This window comes from Vidua macroura, chromosome 2 (genome assembly GCF_024509145.1).
Source record: "Vidua macroura isolate BioBank_ID:100142 chromosome 2, ASM2450914v1, whole genome shotgun sequence".
In the NCBI taxonomy this organism is placed as follows: Eukaryota; Metazoa; Chordata; class Aves; order Passeriformes; family Viduidae; genus Vidua; species Vidua macroura.
This window is the reverse complement of record NC_071572.1, coordinates 102481690-102502118: the sequence shown is the minus strand read 5'-3', so window position 1 is coordinate 102502118 and position 20429 is coordinate 102481690. Positions and strand designations below refer to the sequence as shown.

Genomic DNA, 20429 nt, shown 5'->3' with positions numbered 1-20429 from the left:
TGCCTGTTCTAAAGACACTGAGCTCCTGTGCCTGACCCTGTGTGAGAGCCTCTCCCCATCTGCAAGCCAGGTTAACCCAAGTCCCTACCAGTTCTAGGAAAATTACACTGGTTTGGAATAATGGGCTTGACGTGGGTCCTTTTCCTGGGTGCCCAAGCTTGAGCGGATGGTTTTTCCTCCCACGTGCACACAGGTGTTCTCTCTTTGGAAAACACGCTGAAACAGTAGATCCCATTTGTGGTTTTTTGTTAAGCTTCCAGCCTTGAGGGGCAGAAGTTGTTTCAGTGAAAGGAAATAGAGTTTTGAGGTGTGCGTGGGCAGGATTCCTGCCTTGTTCTTGGGTATGCTAAAGTCACCCAATATCTGGGGCTTTTTGACTGTTGGGTGTGCAGGAGCTGAGGGAAGCAGCAGTGGGTGGATGTCTGCCGGTCTCTCCTTGCCCCCATCCTGACATGAAGGGAGTCACTGAGGAGTGCGTGCTCCTCTTGCAGCTGCTGAGATCCACCCCCAGATCCACCAGCATGCACAGAAAAAAGGTCTTTTCCCACATGTGTCAAAATTAGGGACAGGAAAGTGTTTATATACTATGTGTAGGTGCTTTCTGGCTTTCTTTGGAGACATCCTCTCTGCCCTCAATTCATTTTCTCCTCTCCTGCCTCCCATGCTCCCCCTTGCTGCCCCCAGCACCCCTCTCTCCCCTCCCTGCCCCTGATGAGTTCCTCCTGCTCCCAGGAGTTGGGGCTGGCAGGCTCTTCTGCGGCTGGAGGGATTGGCCTTGGCAGCTGCACAGGAACCAGGGTGGTGCAACCTGGGCGCCCTCCCGGCCCCTGACTCACTGCAGAGGGGCAACTACATCCCTCCCAGGGAGCTGAACTGATCCCGTTAGAACTCCAGGCCTTTTTCCACGTCTTTCCCATCCACTTTTGGGTTTTAGGATTCAGAGAGGAGGAAGGGTTCTCTAAAAGAGACCAGGGCTGCAGATGGACATTGTCACTCCCCTGAATGGCATTTGCCACCTGCTTTGCTTGGGAAAGGCAATGTGGATAGTCTTCTCTGCCTGATCATCTGAGTGGTGTTGCTTTGGCATGACTCAGGAGTGACCGACTTTGCCCAAAATAAAGTTTCCTTGCAAGCATGCATCACTCTTCCAAACGACTGTGATTCACTGGAGGTTTGCCTCCACCCTCTTTGGTGCAGTCCACAACTGTGATTCCCTTTGGAGCCTTTTTTGGGTTTCTTTCAGCCCAAAACATAGGTTGATTTTGAGAAGTGGACTTGTGTATCCTGGGCCAAATTCTTCTCCCATTCAGTGTGTATGGGCCAAGTTGCTCAGATCCCTTCAGGCCACATCCAAGTTCTCTGTTTTGTATAGAGTTCTCATGTCAGATGGGCATTAAAAGGGACTGTCCTGGGCATTTACTCTGATTTTCTATGCTTATCATACACCTCAGGGATCCCTCCAGTGTTTTGCTCCAAGGCCTTAGTCTCTGGCTGGTTGGAGACATGGGTCTTTACCCAAGATCTGAGGTGGAGACCTGTCTCTGTGACTGAATATTGGCAGCAACTGATCATAAAATCTTTCCAGTGAATGGAAAGGCTTCCAAAGAGACTCCAGCTGACTCCATCTGGTCATCTCCAGTGCACCACATAGAGGGAGTCTAAAACTGTAGCTTATTTTGCTATCCTTATTTCTGCATGCTTGTTTGCCTTTATGTAAATTGCATCTCATTCAATTGTGTTTTTCTGGATAGTTATCTGATTATTAATTTATGGCATACCTTGCTGCCTTTGCTGAGATTTTCATGCTGTGTCTTCTAATTTTTATCTTCTGATGCTCACTCTCCAAGGACCTGTGCTTCTGCCTGAATACCATGTAAACCTTGGACACCAGATGCTTGTTCTTTTACCCCAAGGTCCCAAATCACCTCTGGCAAAAGCTGACATTGTCTTAAAACCTCTAAATCCAATATAAATGATGTTCTAGACTTGGAAAGAGGAGGCTGTCTGCAGATTTGGGCCCAAGCTTCTCATCTCCCCCATTTGTGACCAGAAATGCTCTAGTACCTTCTCCAGCCCCCTCATCATCTGCCTTGGATTTCAATGCATCACAAAGGGAGGAAAAAAAGCTCTTCAGACCACCCCAGCAGCCCAACTATAAAATGTTCCAGCCAGAACCAGTTTGTACTGATTTAGCAAAGCTTTTGAAAACCTTAGAAGCTGTTGGTCCAAGGCTTGCCCCTCCGTGGTAAGGAGACTCATGCAACTAGGAGCCTTTGAGGACGTGCCCAGCAGAGAAGGTGCAAACACTTGATGGTGAATATTATGAAATCTGGAGAGCATTTTAAAAGGACATTTAAATATTTAACAATGACAGAGTGGTTCAAAGAATTGCCTGGGGAGTAGCTCCCAATCCCGCTGCTGAAGTGCTGTTTGTTAAGAAAGGTCAAATAGCAAACTGCTGAGGACACACACACCGAGCCAAAAGTCATGTTCTCTTTCAGGATGGTGTATCTGATCTGCTCAGGTCAAACAGTCATCCATGTTTTTGTCTGCCTTGCTGAGACAAGAACATTTTAGAAAGCTAAAGTTAAAGCTATGACAAGTATTCAAAACACATCAAGGAGACTCCAAACTGTCTCAAACCTGATTTCAGGACAGACATCAGAAATTATTACAGCATTTTAATCCTTTGCTTGACTTGTACAATATTTTTAAAACTTTTTCTGAAACCAGAAGGGCTGGAAGCTTTGCTTAAAAAGATGGGGAAAATTTCACCTAATGTGATCTTAAAGCAGAACTCTGAATAAAAAGTGAGCGCTCCAAAATAAATAAGTTTTAGCTCACAAGTGGAAAAAGAAAAGTGTTTCTTCAGATATAACCAACTTAAGCATGGTGGCTTTTACTTTGCCAGGTGTTCTGTCATTGTTGGTGTTCACTATCTAGACAATTTCTTTCTGCATTTCTTTCTGAAATGCTGTAGGAACTTCTCAGTTTGGTCTCTTTCAGTGTGACATTTAAGGAACTGGACTGTAAATCATTCTGGACTTCAAATGAGCCTTTGATTTCACTTTAGGCTTCTCAAGCAGATGTTGTGACAGGTATGTAGGTCCATGGTAAGCAATGGCATAAGATATTTCCACCTATTTTTGTGGCCCCTTTGTAGCTCTTCCATGGTGTTATGACCTAATTCTCACCTTCTCCTCAAATATTCCACAATCATGAGACACTAATTTTGGATTCATTATTAAGATCAGATAACAGGAAGAAAGTTTTCGCTATGAGGGTGATGAGGCACTGGCACAGGTTGCCCAGAGAAGCTGTGAATGCCCCATTCCTGGCAGTGTTCAAGGCCAGGTTGGACAGGGCTTTGAGCAACCTGGTGTAGTGGCAGGTGTCCCTGCACGTGGCAAGGGGTTGGTGTCTTCCAACCCAAAATCTTCTGTGATTCTATGCTGCAAATCACATGCAGCCCCTTCTTGCATTCAACATAAATACAAACCAATGCCTCCCACAAGCTTTCCAGAAGGTCAGGAGCTGCACTGTCATCTCACAGGGGCTCCCAGAACTATTAATCTGTTAATGAGGCTTCACAGCTTTTTCCAAGTTCAGAAATGTAAAACGACTTTGTGTGAGTCCTGCCTTGTGCATTCCTTTGCAGTGTTACCATTGCCTCGACAAAGTGCTTTGCCAGAGGCGAGGTACTGGTCCACCTGCAAAGGCAGAAGTTGAAAAAGCTCTTGGTGGGAGAGAGTATTGGGGAAGGGGTGGAAAGAGTCTGGTGAAGGAAGACTTGGTGGTAAAATTATTATTATTTTACACGCAGGAGCAGCTGACAAATCCATCTCGTCTGTGCTTTTTGTGTGGCATTACAAAATTAGAAAGTTGTTTTTCAATGAACATGAAACTGCTGAAGAACAGAAACTGAAGTGCTGTAAATAGTGCTGGGCTCTTTGAAGCCACAAAGAGGAGACTGTTCTGCTGGGAGATGCCAGGCCTGGGAACACGGCTTTCCTTTGTCCGTGCGTCATTATGCAGCAGCTGGCGTGCGCTGAGCACGACTCCCAGATTTGCTTGTGCTGCTAACTCAGGACAAAGAAGAGACAGTGGCTGCCTGGGAATGGTGGCCAAGAGAATTCTAAGTCCTTCAACCCACCTGGCTCAATGGGGCAATGGTCTTCTATGGATACATGTGGTAGGGTAAAGAACCGGTCTGCAAGCTAAATTTGCTCAGATTATCTGAGATAATTGTTTCTGTTTTGTCTTAGGAAGGATAAAGAAATCCCAGTTCTTTTTTTTAGGAGATACAGCTTGGTCTCTAATGTCTTTGTCACCAGTGCCAGTGGGTTTTGCACTGGGAGTGGTGGCAGCTGACATGAGCACCCCTGTGGGTTGTCCATGACTCCTGAAAACAGCATTCCTGTGCCCTGCTTGAGCAGTTTGGCTTAAAATGCACCTGAGGAAGCAACAGACACTGATGGGGTTAGTCCTGAACCTGGCTGAAACCTCTCCATGGATACACGCCAAGGGCAAATCACAGGGTACTTTGACTGGACGCAACTGCCCAAAAGTGTCACCTAATAAGAGATGGTTGAACTGAGCCCAAACACATAAGACAGCTGTAGGAGCCCATTACGTTTTGTCTGGTGCAAATGCATGTCTTCGGGGAATTTCGACCCCATCCTACACCCCTGTCTGATTTCTGCATGGATGGTGTCTCGCCTTGAAACTTGGAGCTATTTTCTTCCACCAGTTGTCCGTGACTGGGCCTCAGCTTTGCACAGCCCCTGCTCAGCTTTCAGTGTTAAAAGCAAGGAGGGTCATTAAATCCCACTGACCTTCAAAAGAGCCCCAGATGAAACCTTAACAATGCTTTTAATAAAGGTGCTGGCTCTGAAGGGTTTGGTCTCATGTACCTCATGCCAGATAATGGCACAAGAGATGCTTGTAAATGGGAACTTTATTAAACTTCATTAAAGGAGTCACAGGAGCAAGGGCTGCACCTTTTAGCCTTGCCATGGGAGAACCACTGCATTAAAGCTTAGTTTTTAAATTAGGCTATGGAAATCAGGTTTAACCACTCACAGTGATTTTATCACATGTGTATGCATGGAAACATTTTCTTAACTAATGAACACATGGTGAAGTGGTTAATTGATTGTAGGTGCCTGAGAGCCTCCATGCATTGCACTGATTAATTTCCTGCTCAGCTTTTAGTCTGTGAACGCCTGCAGGAATGAATCTCCCGTGGAGTCAAGCCTGAGGACAGACAACCACAAAACAAGAGGGTTAGGCACAGTTTCACCAAGGAACAGTAGCCAAGATCTGGGGGGGAAAACCTGCCAAGATCATCAGCTGAAGTAAGTAACTCAAGAAGGAGCTGGGCAAGTTTCCAGAGCTGCAGAGTATGAGGTAAAGCCATTAACGGGATTTTTGGTTTTAAGATAATGAGAGATTGGTTAGTGATTGGGATTTCCTGGACTCCTGAGGCTTAGGAAATACTAGAAACACGGATGTGGAAGGCTGGTCTTGGGGAAGTGGGCTCAGGGGCTGCTCTGTGCCAACAACCAGCCTCCCCTGATCCTGTGTTCTGCAGAAGGAGGTGCCTGGCAGGATCTGTGTCGTGTTGGTGTTCCCAAATACAAGGGAAGGGTGAGCTGCCCCATTTGGCCTGGCACTTGACAGCCATAGGGCAGCAGCTGGTGGTCTGTACCCAGAGGAGGATGGAGTTACCTCCAAGGCAGGGGGTCTTTCAGCTATTTTTATTATGTTCCTTCTTCTTCCAGTTGTTTGGACAAAGGAGGTTGCACTTTTCAGGGACAAAATTCACAAAACCCAGACAGTGATCACAAGAGCACAATGAGGTGTCTGCTTACAAAATGAATCTCTTGTGGGTTTAATTCTAAACTCTGCTCTTGCATTTGGAGAAGCCATAGAGAATTTTTTTCATTGTAAGGGTTTTACGACAGTGTTGTGGTGAAAAGAAGGAGGATTGCATAAAAATGAATTGACCACTGGCTGTGGGTTCTGAGTCCAAGCAGAAATGGTCAGTGTGTGCTGACACTCTGCTGAACAGCCAGCAGGAGCTTGGATAATGATGGATTAGCCATTTTATTGAGCTTCTTACATGTCTGTGCCCTTAGGTTCCTCCTGTGTACCTGCACACTGGGGGCTGGAGCTGACCCTCTCAGATCCCACCAGAGATGTGCCATTGTGCTGCCCTTCGGAGTGTGGTGGCCCCTGAGCCTGGGAGCCAACATGTTTGCCATGCCCACTAGGAGAGGGAAGAGAACCCCCAAAATCCTCTGATTGCTCTCTTTTTTTTTTTTTTTTTTTAATATGCATGAGATACAAATAGCATAAGTTAACAAAGCCCATCAGCCTAAATGAAGAGAGATCTTCAGGTGGGCCTGTAAGATGGAGCTGGATTTTTCCTAGAGCACCTTGTTGCAATTAGATTGTGTCAAACCTGGTACAAGCGTGTACCATTGCCTCTGCTTGGGCAAGGGTTAACGTGATTCATAGGATGTCTCATGCCTTTATGTTTTTTCCATAAGCAAATGATCATTGCAAATCTCTTGGCATGCTTTGCAGCAATGACAAACAGATCAAATAAATATTAATAAAATAATTAGCTTTTCAGAAAAGGGTTAAACCACACTACCAGCTGTGTCTTCACAAACACCACAGCATCTGAGCCACAAAAGTAATGTTCAAACCCCATCTGTAATGGAACAAGTTACTTTCATGCCTATGCATAGAATTTCTGTCTGTGACTCCCTGAGGAGTTTGCTTCATCTTGGCATTTTTCAGTGTTAACCCAGGCTCCATGACTGATGGAAACTTGGGAGTTTTAGTTACTAGAAAGGGATACTCAAATACTTAAATATTTGTGTGCATTAGCCCTTGTTAAATTAAAACTGTTTTAATCATGGGTTTGTTGCAAGAATCTTAATTCCTGTCTTGACTTAATGTAATCCTGTACCATAATACTTTAATGCTGAGAAAGCCTCTGCCTGTTCCATTTTCCACTACCCTTTCCTGTAGGAGGCATACCCACCTTACAGGGGCTTGGGAACACACTGGCACATCCCTCTTGCTGCGGACAAAGCTGGCTGATTAACACCCACATGAAAATATCAATCATCAATAAGGTTAAAACCAGCAAATTCTTCCCACCTGCAGTGATGCTGCTGAAGCAGGAGACAAGAAATGAGAAGAAATGGTGTAGGATGGGAGCTGTCAGCCTGAGGCTGTGAAGGAGAACATTAGTGGCATGGTGGAAAGTCAGCAGCAGTGAGTACTGCAGCCTGAAAGGAACTGGAGATTCAGGCCTGGAGACTGGTCCCTTATGGTTTGGGTCCAGACCCACCCGAAACTCTAGAGATTAAAAAAATTTAAGGACTGAACAAATGACACTTACCTAGTTTTGGACAGAGTGTGAAACTTGAGCCATTCAAAGGGGGTTGATTAGATATTAGGCATTCTTAAAGCCATGAAGTGTTAAATTCCTGTTTTGAGGAAAAATTGACTAAACTTTGACCTTCATTGCCTTGCCAGTCCGAGTTTCCCACATTCACACACATGCTTTTCCTAGAAGAAGTCATCCAGAGGAACAAGGTGCCTTTTGTTAGGAGCAGCCAGCTGAGTTAAATAATGCTGCTTTCAGATCACTCCACTGCACGGAAGGAGCTCAGTGCCCTTCTGGTTTGCTGTCTCCCATTACCTCAAGTTAGGCTGGGCTTTGCAGACTGTGAGCTGACAGACAGGAGGCCTCAAGACTTCTGAAGAAGTGTTTGTTTTCTGAAGCACGCACTGAGCAGGGCTCAGCTGAAAGCCCATGGAGATGCTGCCTTGCCAAGCCTGGGCCTCCAAAGGGCGGCTGGGAAGAGCTGCTGGGTGGGACAAGGAGACACCAAGTCTGGAGTCTGACACCTACTCAAGAACCAGTGTGCACAGCACTTGAGAGGAACAGAGGATAGAAAAGAGCTCTTTTTAGGGTCTCCTCTGCCTGGGCACACTTGTTCTTGGCTGTTTGCTTTTGTTTGTGTCAGCTTGGCTTTGACTGGTTTCCTGCCTCTTTCTAGCCAGCCCCTCGCATCTATTTCTGCTCTCATTTATTTTAGAAAAATAATTTCTTTCCTGGTTTCCCCTCTTCATTTTTGCTGGTGGTTGTTAAAGGAAGGATCTTTTCCCTTTTTGTCTTTACAGAGTATCACCACTGCTTTCTTTTTCCTTTTTTTCCACCCTGCAAATGAGGCACACTAATGAGAGCGCACACCAGTGCTCAAGAAGTAGGGAGCTTTTAAACCCCACCACGTGCTGGCTCCAATTTGTGTAACGGATTTTTGGGCAGGTGTGGAGGGTGCAAACAAGGCCTAAAAAGGCTCATGTGCCAGTTCTCTGCAAGGGTGATGCAGGTGTCAGTGCAGACACCTGCTGCAGATGCTTGGTGTACATGATAGCGTCTTGCTCTTGCAAACCACTTGAGCAATCTTTTAGCCAAACCATCTGGATGAGGCTGAGAAGGGAGTGCAGAGTCCTGTGGAGAGGACTTGCAGGTGCCAGTGAGTGTTAAGTGACTGTGCATCTGCCTGTCAATCCTGAGACCCCCCCCCCCCCCCCTTTTAGGAGCTGCACTAAACAGGAAGGATTATTAAAAAAAGAAAAAGGCTGTGAGCTGCTTTTGACCAAACACCAGGATCTTTCAGCTGCTTTGTAAACGATTCAGATGCATTTATGGAAATGTTTATATTTTTTGATTCCAAGTACAGGATTGACACTCTAAGATGCTAATTTAAATGACATTTTGGCGTTTGTCACTATCCAGTTTTAACTGAATGATTTATCTGTGATATGCATGTGGATAAGAATTCACAGTTGATGAATTAAAAAGCAGAGGAGAAAGGATATATTTTCATTGCATTATAAACTCCTTAATGACTTCAGAGCTTTAAAACCATGTGATTAAGGCTTTATAAAACAATTCATACTTTTCTGCACCCAGTGCACAAGCAGCATTAATGCTGGCCCATGTTTGGGTATGGATGCTGCAGTTCAGGGCCTGGCTTCTGAGTGTTGGGATGTGGGGCTTCTCTTGTTTTAATCTTGGGCATTTGAAGACATTCTTCTTACAACCTATCCTGCCTGCAAAAGACCAGACCCCACAGGCTCTTTGATCTTATAGTACTATTTGCATCAGGGAGAGGAATGATTTGAGGGGGTGATGATGTATTTTTTCTGAGATTGTGCTAAAGGAGAGGAGAGTTTTGAGGTCTTCAATGCACTATGACGCAGAGGGAAATCTGCTGTTTAGTGGGCATGGAGACCTTCTTAAGTGCAATGGCGATTGAGGGCACTTAAAAATGTAAGAATAAGGGAGAATAAGGCAACTTCTTAAAAATTTTTTTCAGTGGCACTTCCAGTGACTGCCCTCACTGCTCCATCAGTCTGTGCCTGTTCAGTGCTCAGCTACAACCTTTGCAGCAAATTTTTGAAATCACAGCAGGAGCAGGAAACAATCTCTGTCCTCTTCAAACGAGCAGATAACAGCAGAGGAGGTCAGTGACGACACGGGGAGCAGCTGCAGTGTGGCAGACCCATGTGTTGCAGGTCAGCATGGCCCTGGGCGAGCATGGGCTCCACTGCTCTTCCTAACACGATTGCTGCCCTCAGACACCAAGCTGACAGCCAGTTTAGAGCATCTCCTCACTAGGGGCTTGCTTGCCAATCTGTGCCTACCCTTGACCAATGCTCAGCCCTTGTCCCATGAAATCTGTGCTTAAAGGTAAATATGGTCCTTCTCCAGGGTCATAATTGCAAATGTATTGATGAGTGGGAGGTCCCCTTTCCTCTTGCCTCTGGCTCGCTCTCTGGAACTGTGCCACACTGGAAGTGGGTCATGTCAGAAAACTCAGGCAGTGAGGAGGACTATGGCAGCTGTATCACTACTCTGATTTTGCTGTTTTGGTCACATTATATGACTTCTTTCTGAAGGGATGCAGTGAGGTACTCAGTCCTCAGTACAGCAGAGAAGGAGGACAGAGTTTCAGTGTTCCCTGTTCACCCTCCTGAGGAATGCCAAGGGAGCTAGAGACAGCAGGAGACCTGCAGAGCAGTTTCAGATAATTCTGATGGAAAAAAATATATGGTCATTTTGGTGCATCAAAATTCTACCACGCATTCTGCTGCTGAATGCAGCACTCGAGGGGAGCATCCTTGCTTCTAACAAAATGCATTTCTTTAAAAACCTCAAACTTATTTATAATTATCAATTTGGAAACCAAAGTAGGTGACCCTTGCAGATGCTGAACCAAGCTGAAATACAGATGTTGGTGCAGATGGTATGGAGCATGACTTAGTCATGACGACAGCAACAATATGTGGGACACCATTCCTCATACGGCCCTGCAGTATAGCACATTTTCCTAACCATGAATGCTATTTGTGGACTTTTTCCAGACCACAGTCTGCACATAATATTGTCATCTTACTCAGCCTGGCCAGAGAAGCCCATATAAAATATTCATTTAATGATTTGAACTGAAAAGGCTGTTTCTAAGAATGGGTCCTGATATAAAAGGAACTTTTTTTCCTTCGTATTTGTGAGATGTGTTTAGTTTATAGGTGCTGAGTGAATATTTCCACCCTCAGTAAGAGGTTCCAGGGACAAGTAAATTTTTGCTTGTGCTAGAATGAACTTGTACATATTTAAAAAGCAAGCAAGCTCCTGCAATTTGTATGCAGGGAACATAGATGTTGTATGCTAGTCCTCATGGCGCTGTTCCATGAGGTTAACAAGCCTCAATTCGTTCTGAGCACGTGCCTGGGAAGTTTATTTGATGCCTGTTGCTGATGAGGAGGCTTAAGCACAAGAGCTGAAGGGCCAAAGCATGAGGCTCAGCCCTCATGGCTCTGATGTGGTGCTGGCTTTGGCAGCTCTGAGCTCTGTCTCTGAGCCTGCCCACCCTCAGCCAGGGTGGCTTTGTGCTGCTTGGTGCCCACAGCTGGGCTTGGCCAGGGCATGGCACACCTCACTCTGCTCCGTGTGCCTGGTGTGCCTCCCCTGGCCACCCTCTCCTGGCACCGGGGGTTGCACTGGGGGTGATTCTGCTGCTCTGGCTGTGCCTGGCAGATCTTTCTGGCTACTTCATCTGCTTTTCTCACCTCCATCCTGATTACGCATGCTTTGCTGCTCAAGTCAAGCCAGTTCAGAAAGCTGAGCAGGTTGAAAATGAGGAATTTGTCCTTTTTTCCCCTGCTTGCCCTCTCTCCTTATGTTTGTTTTGGAACTGAGGGAACTCTGGTGCCAGGTTACATGCAGCTTTTAGGGATCCACTGCCTCAGGCAATGAGGGTCTGGGTCTAGTTTCCAACCCTACCTGGATTTGCACAGCTCAGCCTGTCTGAAGAACAACTGTATGTGATGGGTGAAAAAACTAGGGTCAATATCTGAGATTTCTTTTTTTTTTACATTTCTAACTCTCAGTAAATTTACTGCCATGAGGTTTTTCTTGACTATGATTTCACTACAAGTGTAGTAGTAGATCTGTGTTCTGATACACAGAATTTTTCTGCATGCAGTCACGCCAGATGCTCAGACTAAGGATGTTATGAGTACTGTTAAAGTATCTGGTTTTTAAAAATAGATTTTCATTTTCATATGTTTAATTGTCCTGTCAAAAGTTGGAGAATAGATGGTCACGAAAATGAAGTTATTAAATTTTTATAGTTTTGTCCTTGTCTTTGGAAAAAACTCACCATCACTTTCATCCTGAAGAATTGTTGAATCTCTTCTGCATTCTTCACACATAACACTTATTTCCCAGAAAATGCAGAAAACATTTTATTCCCAGAAAACATTTTATTCAGTGACAATGCTGTTCACATTGACACAGCAATCTCAAAACCAAAACCACTTCTGATTTAGGCAATTCGTTACCTGTTTATTTTGGTGGTGTAAAGACTGTCTCCTAGAGAGGAAATCCTTCAGCTGAACAGTTTGCTTTGCAAGCTATTTTTTTGTAGAGGAATTTGTTTGCTACAAATTGTTGTGAACAATCTGACATGCCTGAATGAGACATCACCTGCATTTGCTCTGATTGAAATCTCATCTGCCTGGGCTTTCTGGTGGTTTCTTTTTTTAATTTTTTTTTAATTTTTGCACCAAAGTTGAATAATAATCCCAAAAATGACTGTATAGTGTAACTAGATGGCTAGTGGGTATGAACACATTACATATACAAACAGAATTAGACCAAAAACTGCATTACAAGAGGTAATTAAAAGAACTACTTCTGATGTGACTAATGCTATTACAGCACTAGTGATAGTTCAGGCCCTGCTCCAACTGGCAGCTCTATTCTTTTGCCAAAACTGGGCCTTCCCATAAAAACTGATGAGTGCAAAAGTGCCTTATTAAACTGTGAGAAGAGATGAAAAATACCTTAACATGCTTTCAGAGGGGATGAGTGACACACAAAGCTGCTGCCTGCATTGCAGTGAGAGCAGCTACTGGTTAGGCAGACAAAGCCATGTTACTCTTAAGCATTCCACTAATTAAAAATAAATGCATATTAGGAAGCTCTGCAAATCCTAGGAACATGAAAGAGGAGTGTTTGCTGAATTTTTGAGCGGTGAAATAACACTGCAAGTCCTGGTGAGACAGGGAAAAGCACAGTTGCTGCTTTGATTTCCCTGGGGTAGCGATGGGCATTAAAGCAGGTGAGAGATGTACAGCCTGGGGAAAATTTTGCCCTGAATTTTTATGATTTAGAAAGACACTGTCAGGTCAAATATGCTCTGCAATGAAATGTTATTAAAGCCAAAACCCAAACCCTTTCCTTCTGAAAAGTTTCACTCATTTCTTCTCCCTTTCTCTCAAAATCTACTGCAGTGCCTCTTCCCCTCCACTCGTGACAGAGCCCAGCTGCAGTGCTGCATCCAGCTCTGGCCCAGCATAGTAAGGACACTCCCTGTGGGAGTGAGTCCAGAGAATGGACATAAAGATGGTCTGGGGGCTGGAGCACCTCACCTGTGAAGACAGCCTGAGAGAGCTGGGGTTGCTCAGCCTGGAGAAGAAAAGGTTGCAGGGACACCTTACAGCACCTTCCAGTACCTAAAGGGGGCTCAGAAGAGCTGGAGAGGGACTTGGTACAAGGGCATGTAGCAATAGGACAAGTGGGAATGGCCTGATACTGAAAGAGGACAGGTTTAGAACTTCCACCCACTCCCACCCACCCTCACAGCCAGGCCTGGCCCTGGACATGGCTGAATCCTACTGGCCGAGGGAACAAGAACTGAAACACAGCAAACATCTTCTGAAACAAAGATAAAACAAAACACTACAGAAAGGTAACTGTAAATGATACTTATACATGAAGTATGATTTAGAGGCATAATCAAGTAAAAGATTAAAAACTGGATTTATCATAGTTTTTCCCTTAAATAGCATTGATTTTTTTAATGATAAAGATGACAGTATTTTACTGCATTTAAATCTGAGGTGAGAAAGTTTATCCACACATGTCATGTAGAAAGTGTACAGTGCATTTGCTGTACTGCAAGAAAAAGGTTCTTTTTTTCAGGACTTGCTGGCATTAAAGGCAGATATGCTAAAGGAATTTCCATGTAACCACACGTTTAGTAAGAGCCTTACTAATATTTCAATTCTTTATTGCATTTAGTATCTCATCACATGTTTACAGAACCAAGATATTTTTATTTTGAAGCATACTTCCCCTTAGTAGCAGCATCTGTGTTTATGTGTGTACATGTGCATTTGTCCCAACCAGGGATAACCTCAACCTTCTCCTCCCAATTCCAAACAGGAACTGCATCTTCAATCTCTTTGTTTTCACATATACAGTTATCATAACAACGCTAACAAGACTTTGAAAAATGTCTTCCGTCCCCTCTTGTCATACAGAGTTTGAAAGCTGACCAGGCTTCAAAACTCATCCTAAACAGGGGACATTTTTGATGCTCTGGTAAAGATTTTTGCTGCAGGACTGATGGACTAGAGAATGACCACCAGAAGCTGGACCCTTTAAAATACCAATGGTTGTATTTAATGAGACCAAATTAATTTGCCTCCTCTCTTCCAAAGATACTGTTCAAGGTACAGCTTGATCAACTGCAGGAGTAAGAGAAAAATTAAAAGAATTGCAATTCCTCCTTCAGATTTTTATAAGCACTCTTCCTGAATGTTCTTTTATTCAGTTACTCTCTAATTAGTATCAGTTATGATGTACATCCCCCGCACCAGCTTAATTAAATCATACATTCAATTCATTGAGTATTCCACTGTTCCCAAAGAACTACAAAATAGCTCTTCTTTAGTAGATAAAGAGGCATTATCACCTCATGGGACAAGCCAAACACCAACTGATTGAATCATAAAGTAAGTCTTTACAACTAACTTGGATATTAAATACATTCTAACACAGGTATCTTGCTAAAATACTTTTCCCTCTTCCTTTATAAAAAATAACTTTTTTTTTCGTGCCTAAATCTCTCCTGCAGTTTAACCTTCAAATGACCCAAGAAAAACAGACTGTGAATGTGCTCTAGCAAAGCACTAGTAATCTTTTTGTCTCCTGATTGAAGAGTCACCCCCACGTGCTGAGGCCATCTCAGGGATTCTGTGTAACAGTGCAGTGGGTGCAGCATCATCAGCTGTGCAAAGGAGACACGGCCCTTCTTGGAAACACTGCCTCTTGGGTTCTTAAGCGTTTTTTGACCTTTTCCCCTTATCATAGGCAGAACTGAACCAATGTATTTTTGTTTTATTTTACTTCTTAACAGCCACTTTCTCTAGCTCTGACAACTCGGAGCACAGTGCCTGATCAGATAATGAATGTTTACACGTGATGGTCAGTGTTTCCAAACTGCTCCATTGTTCCCAGCATCAGGGTGAAGCCCTGATGCCCATCAAGACAAGAAAGCAACAGGAGAGGAAGGATTTCCTGCCTGGCAAGAGCAGTCCTGTTTAAATCAGAGTTAACCACCCATTCAAACATATGCACGCGAAACACTGACACATATTGCCTGGATCTGCCTTGCACAGGATTACCAAATCCCAGTGAACTGTGTTTAATGAAATAGGGTGAGATGATTCCGTAAAGCTGGCAACATGACAGGCAGAGGAATGATCACAGACTGTCCTTTGTTTGTCCCTCAGGAAAAACAGTCATTCTGTCACCATCCTCTGCCCTGATGCAGCCCTTTGAATGTGCTGAGTCGCTTGAGAGATTCTGGAGGAAAATTTACAGCCTGGCTGTCATGTAGATTATGGTTGCTTGGCTGATTAAAGAAGGGTATGTATTTTATTAATAATTGTATTTATCCTCAGCTTTAGGGTTTGTACCTCCAGCAGGAGTGGGTTTCCTCTTTTGAGTTCACACCTGGTGACATCGGTGATGCTTAGGTGCTTGACAACATGGTGGATGTGAAGATCTGCTGCAAAATCTGAGGGATCTCTTTGGTATCCATGGCAATGAAAGAGCGACCTGCTGGCAGTGTCCTCTGCAGCCTAAGGAGCAGAATGAGGGACAAAACACAATTAACACCTCAAATTATCTTCCCTACCACAAGACAGGATTCCTCACATTGCTGTCACCATGCAATTAAAGGTTTGGGAAAGCAACAGAGGGAGAAACATTGAGAGCAGGTAGGGCACAGAGTTCCTTTCAGCAACACAAACAAGAGTGTTTCCAGAGATTTCTATCAATTTCCTGGATAGAAATCCTCTTTCTGACATGCCAGAACTCCATTTTAATCAAGATATCAGTGATCCCATGAGGTGTCACCACAACTGGTTTGCTGAGGACAGCTACAGATTTACACTGGAAATGAAGATACTTATCCTAAATCGACTACCATGAACCCACAGCTCTTTCAGTTCAACAAGTCCAATGATTCCAACTGTGCTCTTTGTATTTCTTTGACATTGCTGCAGATTACACAGAAATGTATTCTTCTGCCAATATTAAACTGACACATTTTTATTCACAGCTTAACCCATCCTTAAAAGTCAAACTAGATGCATATTACAAATCCTATCTCCCTCATGCCCAGTTAGCAGCCTTGGGATTTATTTTTTCTTTGCTTTTTATAGGAGATTTTACTCTATACTATTCCTCCAAGTGAGTAAAAGTGAGTAAACGCTCATGTTTAAAATTAGTTTAAAAGAAAACTGAAACAGAAAATTCCCTTCTCCTTCCCCCACAGCAGTTACAGGAAGGCTTTGTCCAATTCTGCACTTCCACATACATAGAAATGCATTTCAGTGACAGCACTGTGTGCATTTTCCATACCCAGTGAACTAGGCCATTATAAGATCTCTTACAAAGCAGGATATGGTCAAAGATTATTCTTTTCCCTTTTTTAAATTCCTATCAAAAAGTAAAACAAATTTACTTTCTGTAATTATAATCTTTCAGAATGGATTCTGTTTTGATGATTAACACAGCTCTGATGTACACACCTGCGGCCACAACTCATGGTGTCTGTGCAGTTGTATCTTTCAACCCTTTACTGCTTAAAATTATTTACTGGGGGCCAACTCCCTTTCAGATTTCTCTCATTCTCCTCTAGCTGAAGACTCAAACAGAAACAGAAAAGACACTGTTGATATTTGTGGCTATACCAGCTTTTTGCTGCAGGTACTGGTCCTCAGTGGATGTGGAACCTGAAAGAACAACTGGGACAGAATTTCTTTTTTTCCCCCTTGTGCCCAAACATTTTAAAGTGAAATTATGTAGAAGAACTAAACCCAGGCATATTGTCTCAGACACTCCAAAGAATTTATGTCTCTAACATAAGGGGTGTATCTGAGTCAAAATTTTGGCTGTTTAGAAGACCAATTAAGTCCAGCATATTTTGTTTTAACCTCTTTTCTTAGGCCTACATACACTGGAACCATAAACTGGGCAATAACAAAGGCACCACATCTCTATTATGATTACATGGTGACACTACATAAGGGTATAGTGCATATCTGGCAGCAGGAGAATGGCATTAGCTGCTCCCTTTGGATGCACAGGATGCTCTGTAGTTGCTGTCTATAAGGGATGTCTGCAGGATCTACAAGCCAGTCTCCTCCCTGACACAACTCAGGAGCTATAGCTTCTCACCAGTACATTAATAACGAAAATAGTAAAAACAAGATGGGTGAAAACTCGGGCATGACCCATAAATGTGCACATGCAGCCCAGAAAGCCAATTGTACCCTGGCTTTCTTTCATCAAAAGCAGCACAGCCAACAGGGTGAACAAAGTGATTCTGCCCCTCTACTCCACTCTGGTGAGACCCCACCTGGACTGAGTGCTGTGTACAGCTCTGTGGTCCTCAGCACAGGAAAGACATGGAGGGGGTCCAGAGGAGGACCACAAAAATGGTCAGCAGGATGGAGCACCTTTGCTATGAAGACAGGCTGAGAGAGTTGGGGTTGTTTGGCTTGGAGAGAAAACTCCAGCGAGAGCTTATTGAGGCCTTTCAATAAATACAGGGGGCTCATAAGGACATAGAGTTTTTACTGGGGCCTGTAATGATGGGATAAGGTGTAGCAGTTTTAAACTGGAGGAGGGTAGATTTAGACTGGAGCTATGGAAGAAATTTTTACAATGAGAGTGATGATGCACTGGCACAGGTCATCCAGAGAAGTTGTGAAAGATGTCCCTGCTCATGGCAGGAGAGTTGGAATAGATGATATTTAAAGGTCCCTTCCAACCCAAACCATTCTATGATCTATGACCAAAATCTTGGTGTAGAACAACAGCATGGGCAACTCACTGCAATAAAAGCGTAATTTAGATTTATGCTGAATGAAAGCAAACAGTACTAGGCATAAACCAAACATGCTTACCTATCTGCCTGGTCTCCCAAGGATCCTATAAATATGGCAAAGGCATTGACTTGAGTGTTGGTGGTCAAGACCTGTGCAAACCTCGATGGCGGAATTCCGTAACGCTCCAGATTTGCGTCACTTAAGACGATAACAAAATACTCGTCCGCCTCCTCCTTGGCGATTTCCCGAATGGCATGTTCTGTCCCTTCCAAGGTATGGTCTCCACTCATGCAGAACTGAGCGTGGGCATGCATGGTCTGTGTGCACAGCATAACCACGTGGAAACATGTAAAATGACTTTAGGAACAAGCATTCATTTCAGCTAGCACAGGAGGCAGTAAATATTCAGTACTGCAGTATTAGAGGATCCATCAGAAGTGCAGACATGTGCTCCAGATAGAAAAGAAGGTACAGCTTTTTGTACATAATACGTCGTATTTTAAGACAGGCAGCACTTCTTGAAAACAGTTGGTCAAACAATCAAAATCCACACAGGGACCTAATTAGACTGGGGCTTTGGGAAGGTAAAATACTTCAGTCAGCTGCAGTTTGAGTAGATACATTCCTATGTATTTTAAGAAGAAAACAGGGCTTAGTTTTCTAATGCTATGAACAGCTCCTGCATGTTCATAATTTGCACTGGACTTCCAAATCCTAGTAGTGTCTTAGTTATCAAATATCTGATTCCTAACAGTGGCAGTCACATTTAAAAATGATAAAACATTTTGTTTGAGCTGTTACAAAATAAATACACCATATTCAATGATGAAGCTGTTACCTATGTAGAAGGCCAGGAATTTTAGATGTTATTAAATCAGGTTCTGCTGATCAAAGGAGCTATTTTAAAAATAGTTTTTGAAGGAAGCTCAGATACATGCTTCTAGCCTATCAAGCCGCCAACCATGTAAATCCTACAACATACTCAATTTTTCTTCATCCTACTATAGAAAAAATTTGGTGAATACACTCACTTTGCCATTGTGATTTAACATGTTTCCAATTTAGTATTGATGCATTTTCCCAATGCTACTGTGATGCATTACTTCTTGAAGGTACCGGGCTAAATCACTGACCTGGGGTCCCTCTACAGTTTTGAAAGAGTCACTTATGCACTAATAATATCACATGATTTGGGCAGACTATCTACATCACTGTATCATCTTTGGAACTTCCCCTATCCTTTGACAGGAAGTCAAAATGACACATTTAGGGCGTAGAAGTCCAGAATACAGCATACCTAGCTTCTAGTACTTTGGCACAATTTGTTTTCTGCCATGTCTCTGTAAGGTCCTGTTTAAATTTAAGGAAATACACAGATTTTTGCTTTGGTGTCTTTATTTTACTATCCTCATGTTTTGCATTCTGTGACTTGCCTACAATTTTATCTTTGCAGTCATAAAATCCTTAATTACCAGCATCACTTTTACCTTAAGAATCTCTAATCTTTGCTTATTGTTCTTGGGAACTTTGTCACACCCAACCAAGGCGATGTTGAAGCCATCTCCTGAATGTCCAACAATGTCGTACTACAAGAAAGAAACATCATCAGTCATCTCTTAGTCACAAACGGCCCTTGGCTCACAATGACATAAAACAGATCAAAGGCAATTTGCAATTTTCAACAGAAGACCCCAAGTGCTGTTGCCTATTTCTGTTTATCAGCTGTTTAAGAGAACTACTTGCATTTTCTCACTGACACGAAAACATAGGAAAGAATTGCTAAATAATGAAATTAAGGAACAGTTCCTTATTTCCATGATCTGTTTTTCACATCATCCCACCAACTGCAGAGTGGAGATTTGTAAGATCAAGACCTTGCCCTCTCACATTGTCCACGTATTTCTTTTAAAACAGCAATTTTCATCCTCTTGAGTCTGACAAGAAGCACATTGTTTAAGAGTAGCTCCTATGTTTGATGAATCCTTTTGGTGACCTCATTCTGCTCTGAAAAAAAAGGTATTACAAATCCCCTTTCTTGAAAATCAGCACTCCTAATTTTTGTGCATAACAGATCAAAGCCATTGTTGGAAGTATGTAGAGAAGCGAATTCCAAGAGCCCCTGTATGTTTTCAAAGGAGATGGTGTGCACATCATTCTCTTGTAAGATGCTGCAAAACTGACACATAGAACTGCTATTGCAGTTCAAATATTCAATAGTTCAAATATTCAAATATAATATAGAACAAATAACGCAATATTGCGAAGGCCTCTGTTTCTTGTGAGAGCTTCATTGTTGTTACATGAAAACCAAGACAAGCTGAGTTATGGCAAGGTCCTGACCTGCCCTTTGTGTTGTGGCAGTCACTCCAGGGAGAATTCATGAGCAGGACAAAAATGGATTTAAGAGCTGTCTACACCAAGCAAGAGAGCAGAGTGTACAGAATCTGAGCCCAGACAGACCTGAGCTGGCAATTCCTCAGCATGAACATGCCTGCATTTCCGGACCTGCCTTTACTTGACAGGGAGCCTCGATGCAGTATTTTACCTTTCTGTTTTCTTTTTTTCAAGTACTGTTACAGGTTCCTGCTGGGTTCACCATCCCTAATTCTCACATAATCATTAGGTAAAAGTCAGGTCTATTCCTC

At 43.4% G+C, this 20429-nt stretch overlaps 1 protein-coding gene across 1 annotated transcript in view; it reads right to left on the bottom strand.

The window, feature by feature from the left end:
* Positions 1 to 13653: 13653 nt before the first annotated feature.
* The window catches only part of VWA8 (von Willebrand factor A domain containing 8), a 179730-nt gene continuing 172954 nt past the window's right edge, over positions 13654 to 20429 (bottom strand). Inside the window, exons 43-45 of the mRNA XM_053970435.1 lie at positions 19272 to 19370; positions 17863 to 18101; positions 13654 to 15528 (exon numbers count right to left, since the gene is read on the bottom strand). Of these exons, the coding sequence (XP_053826410.1) occupies positions 15420 to 15528; positions 17863 to 18101; positions 19272 to 19370 (447 nt within the window). The 3' untranslated portion in view covers positions 13654 to 15419. The remainder of the gene's footprint in view (positions 15529 to 17862; positions 18102 to 19271; positions 19371 to 20429) is intronic.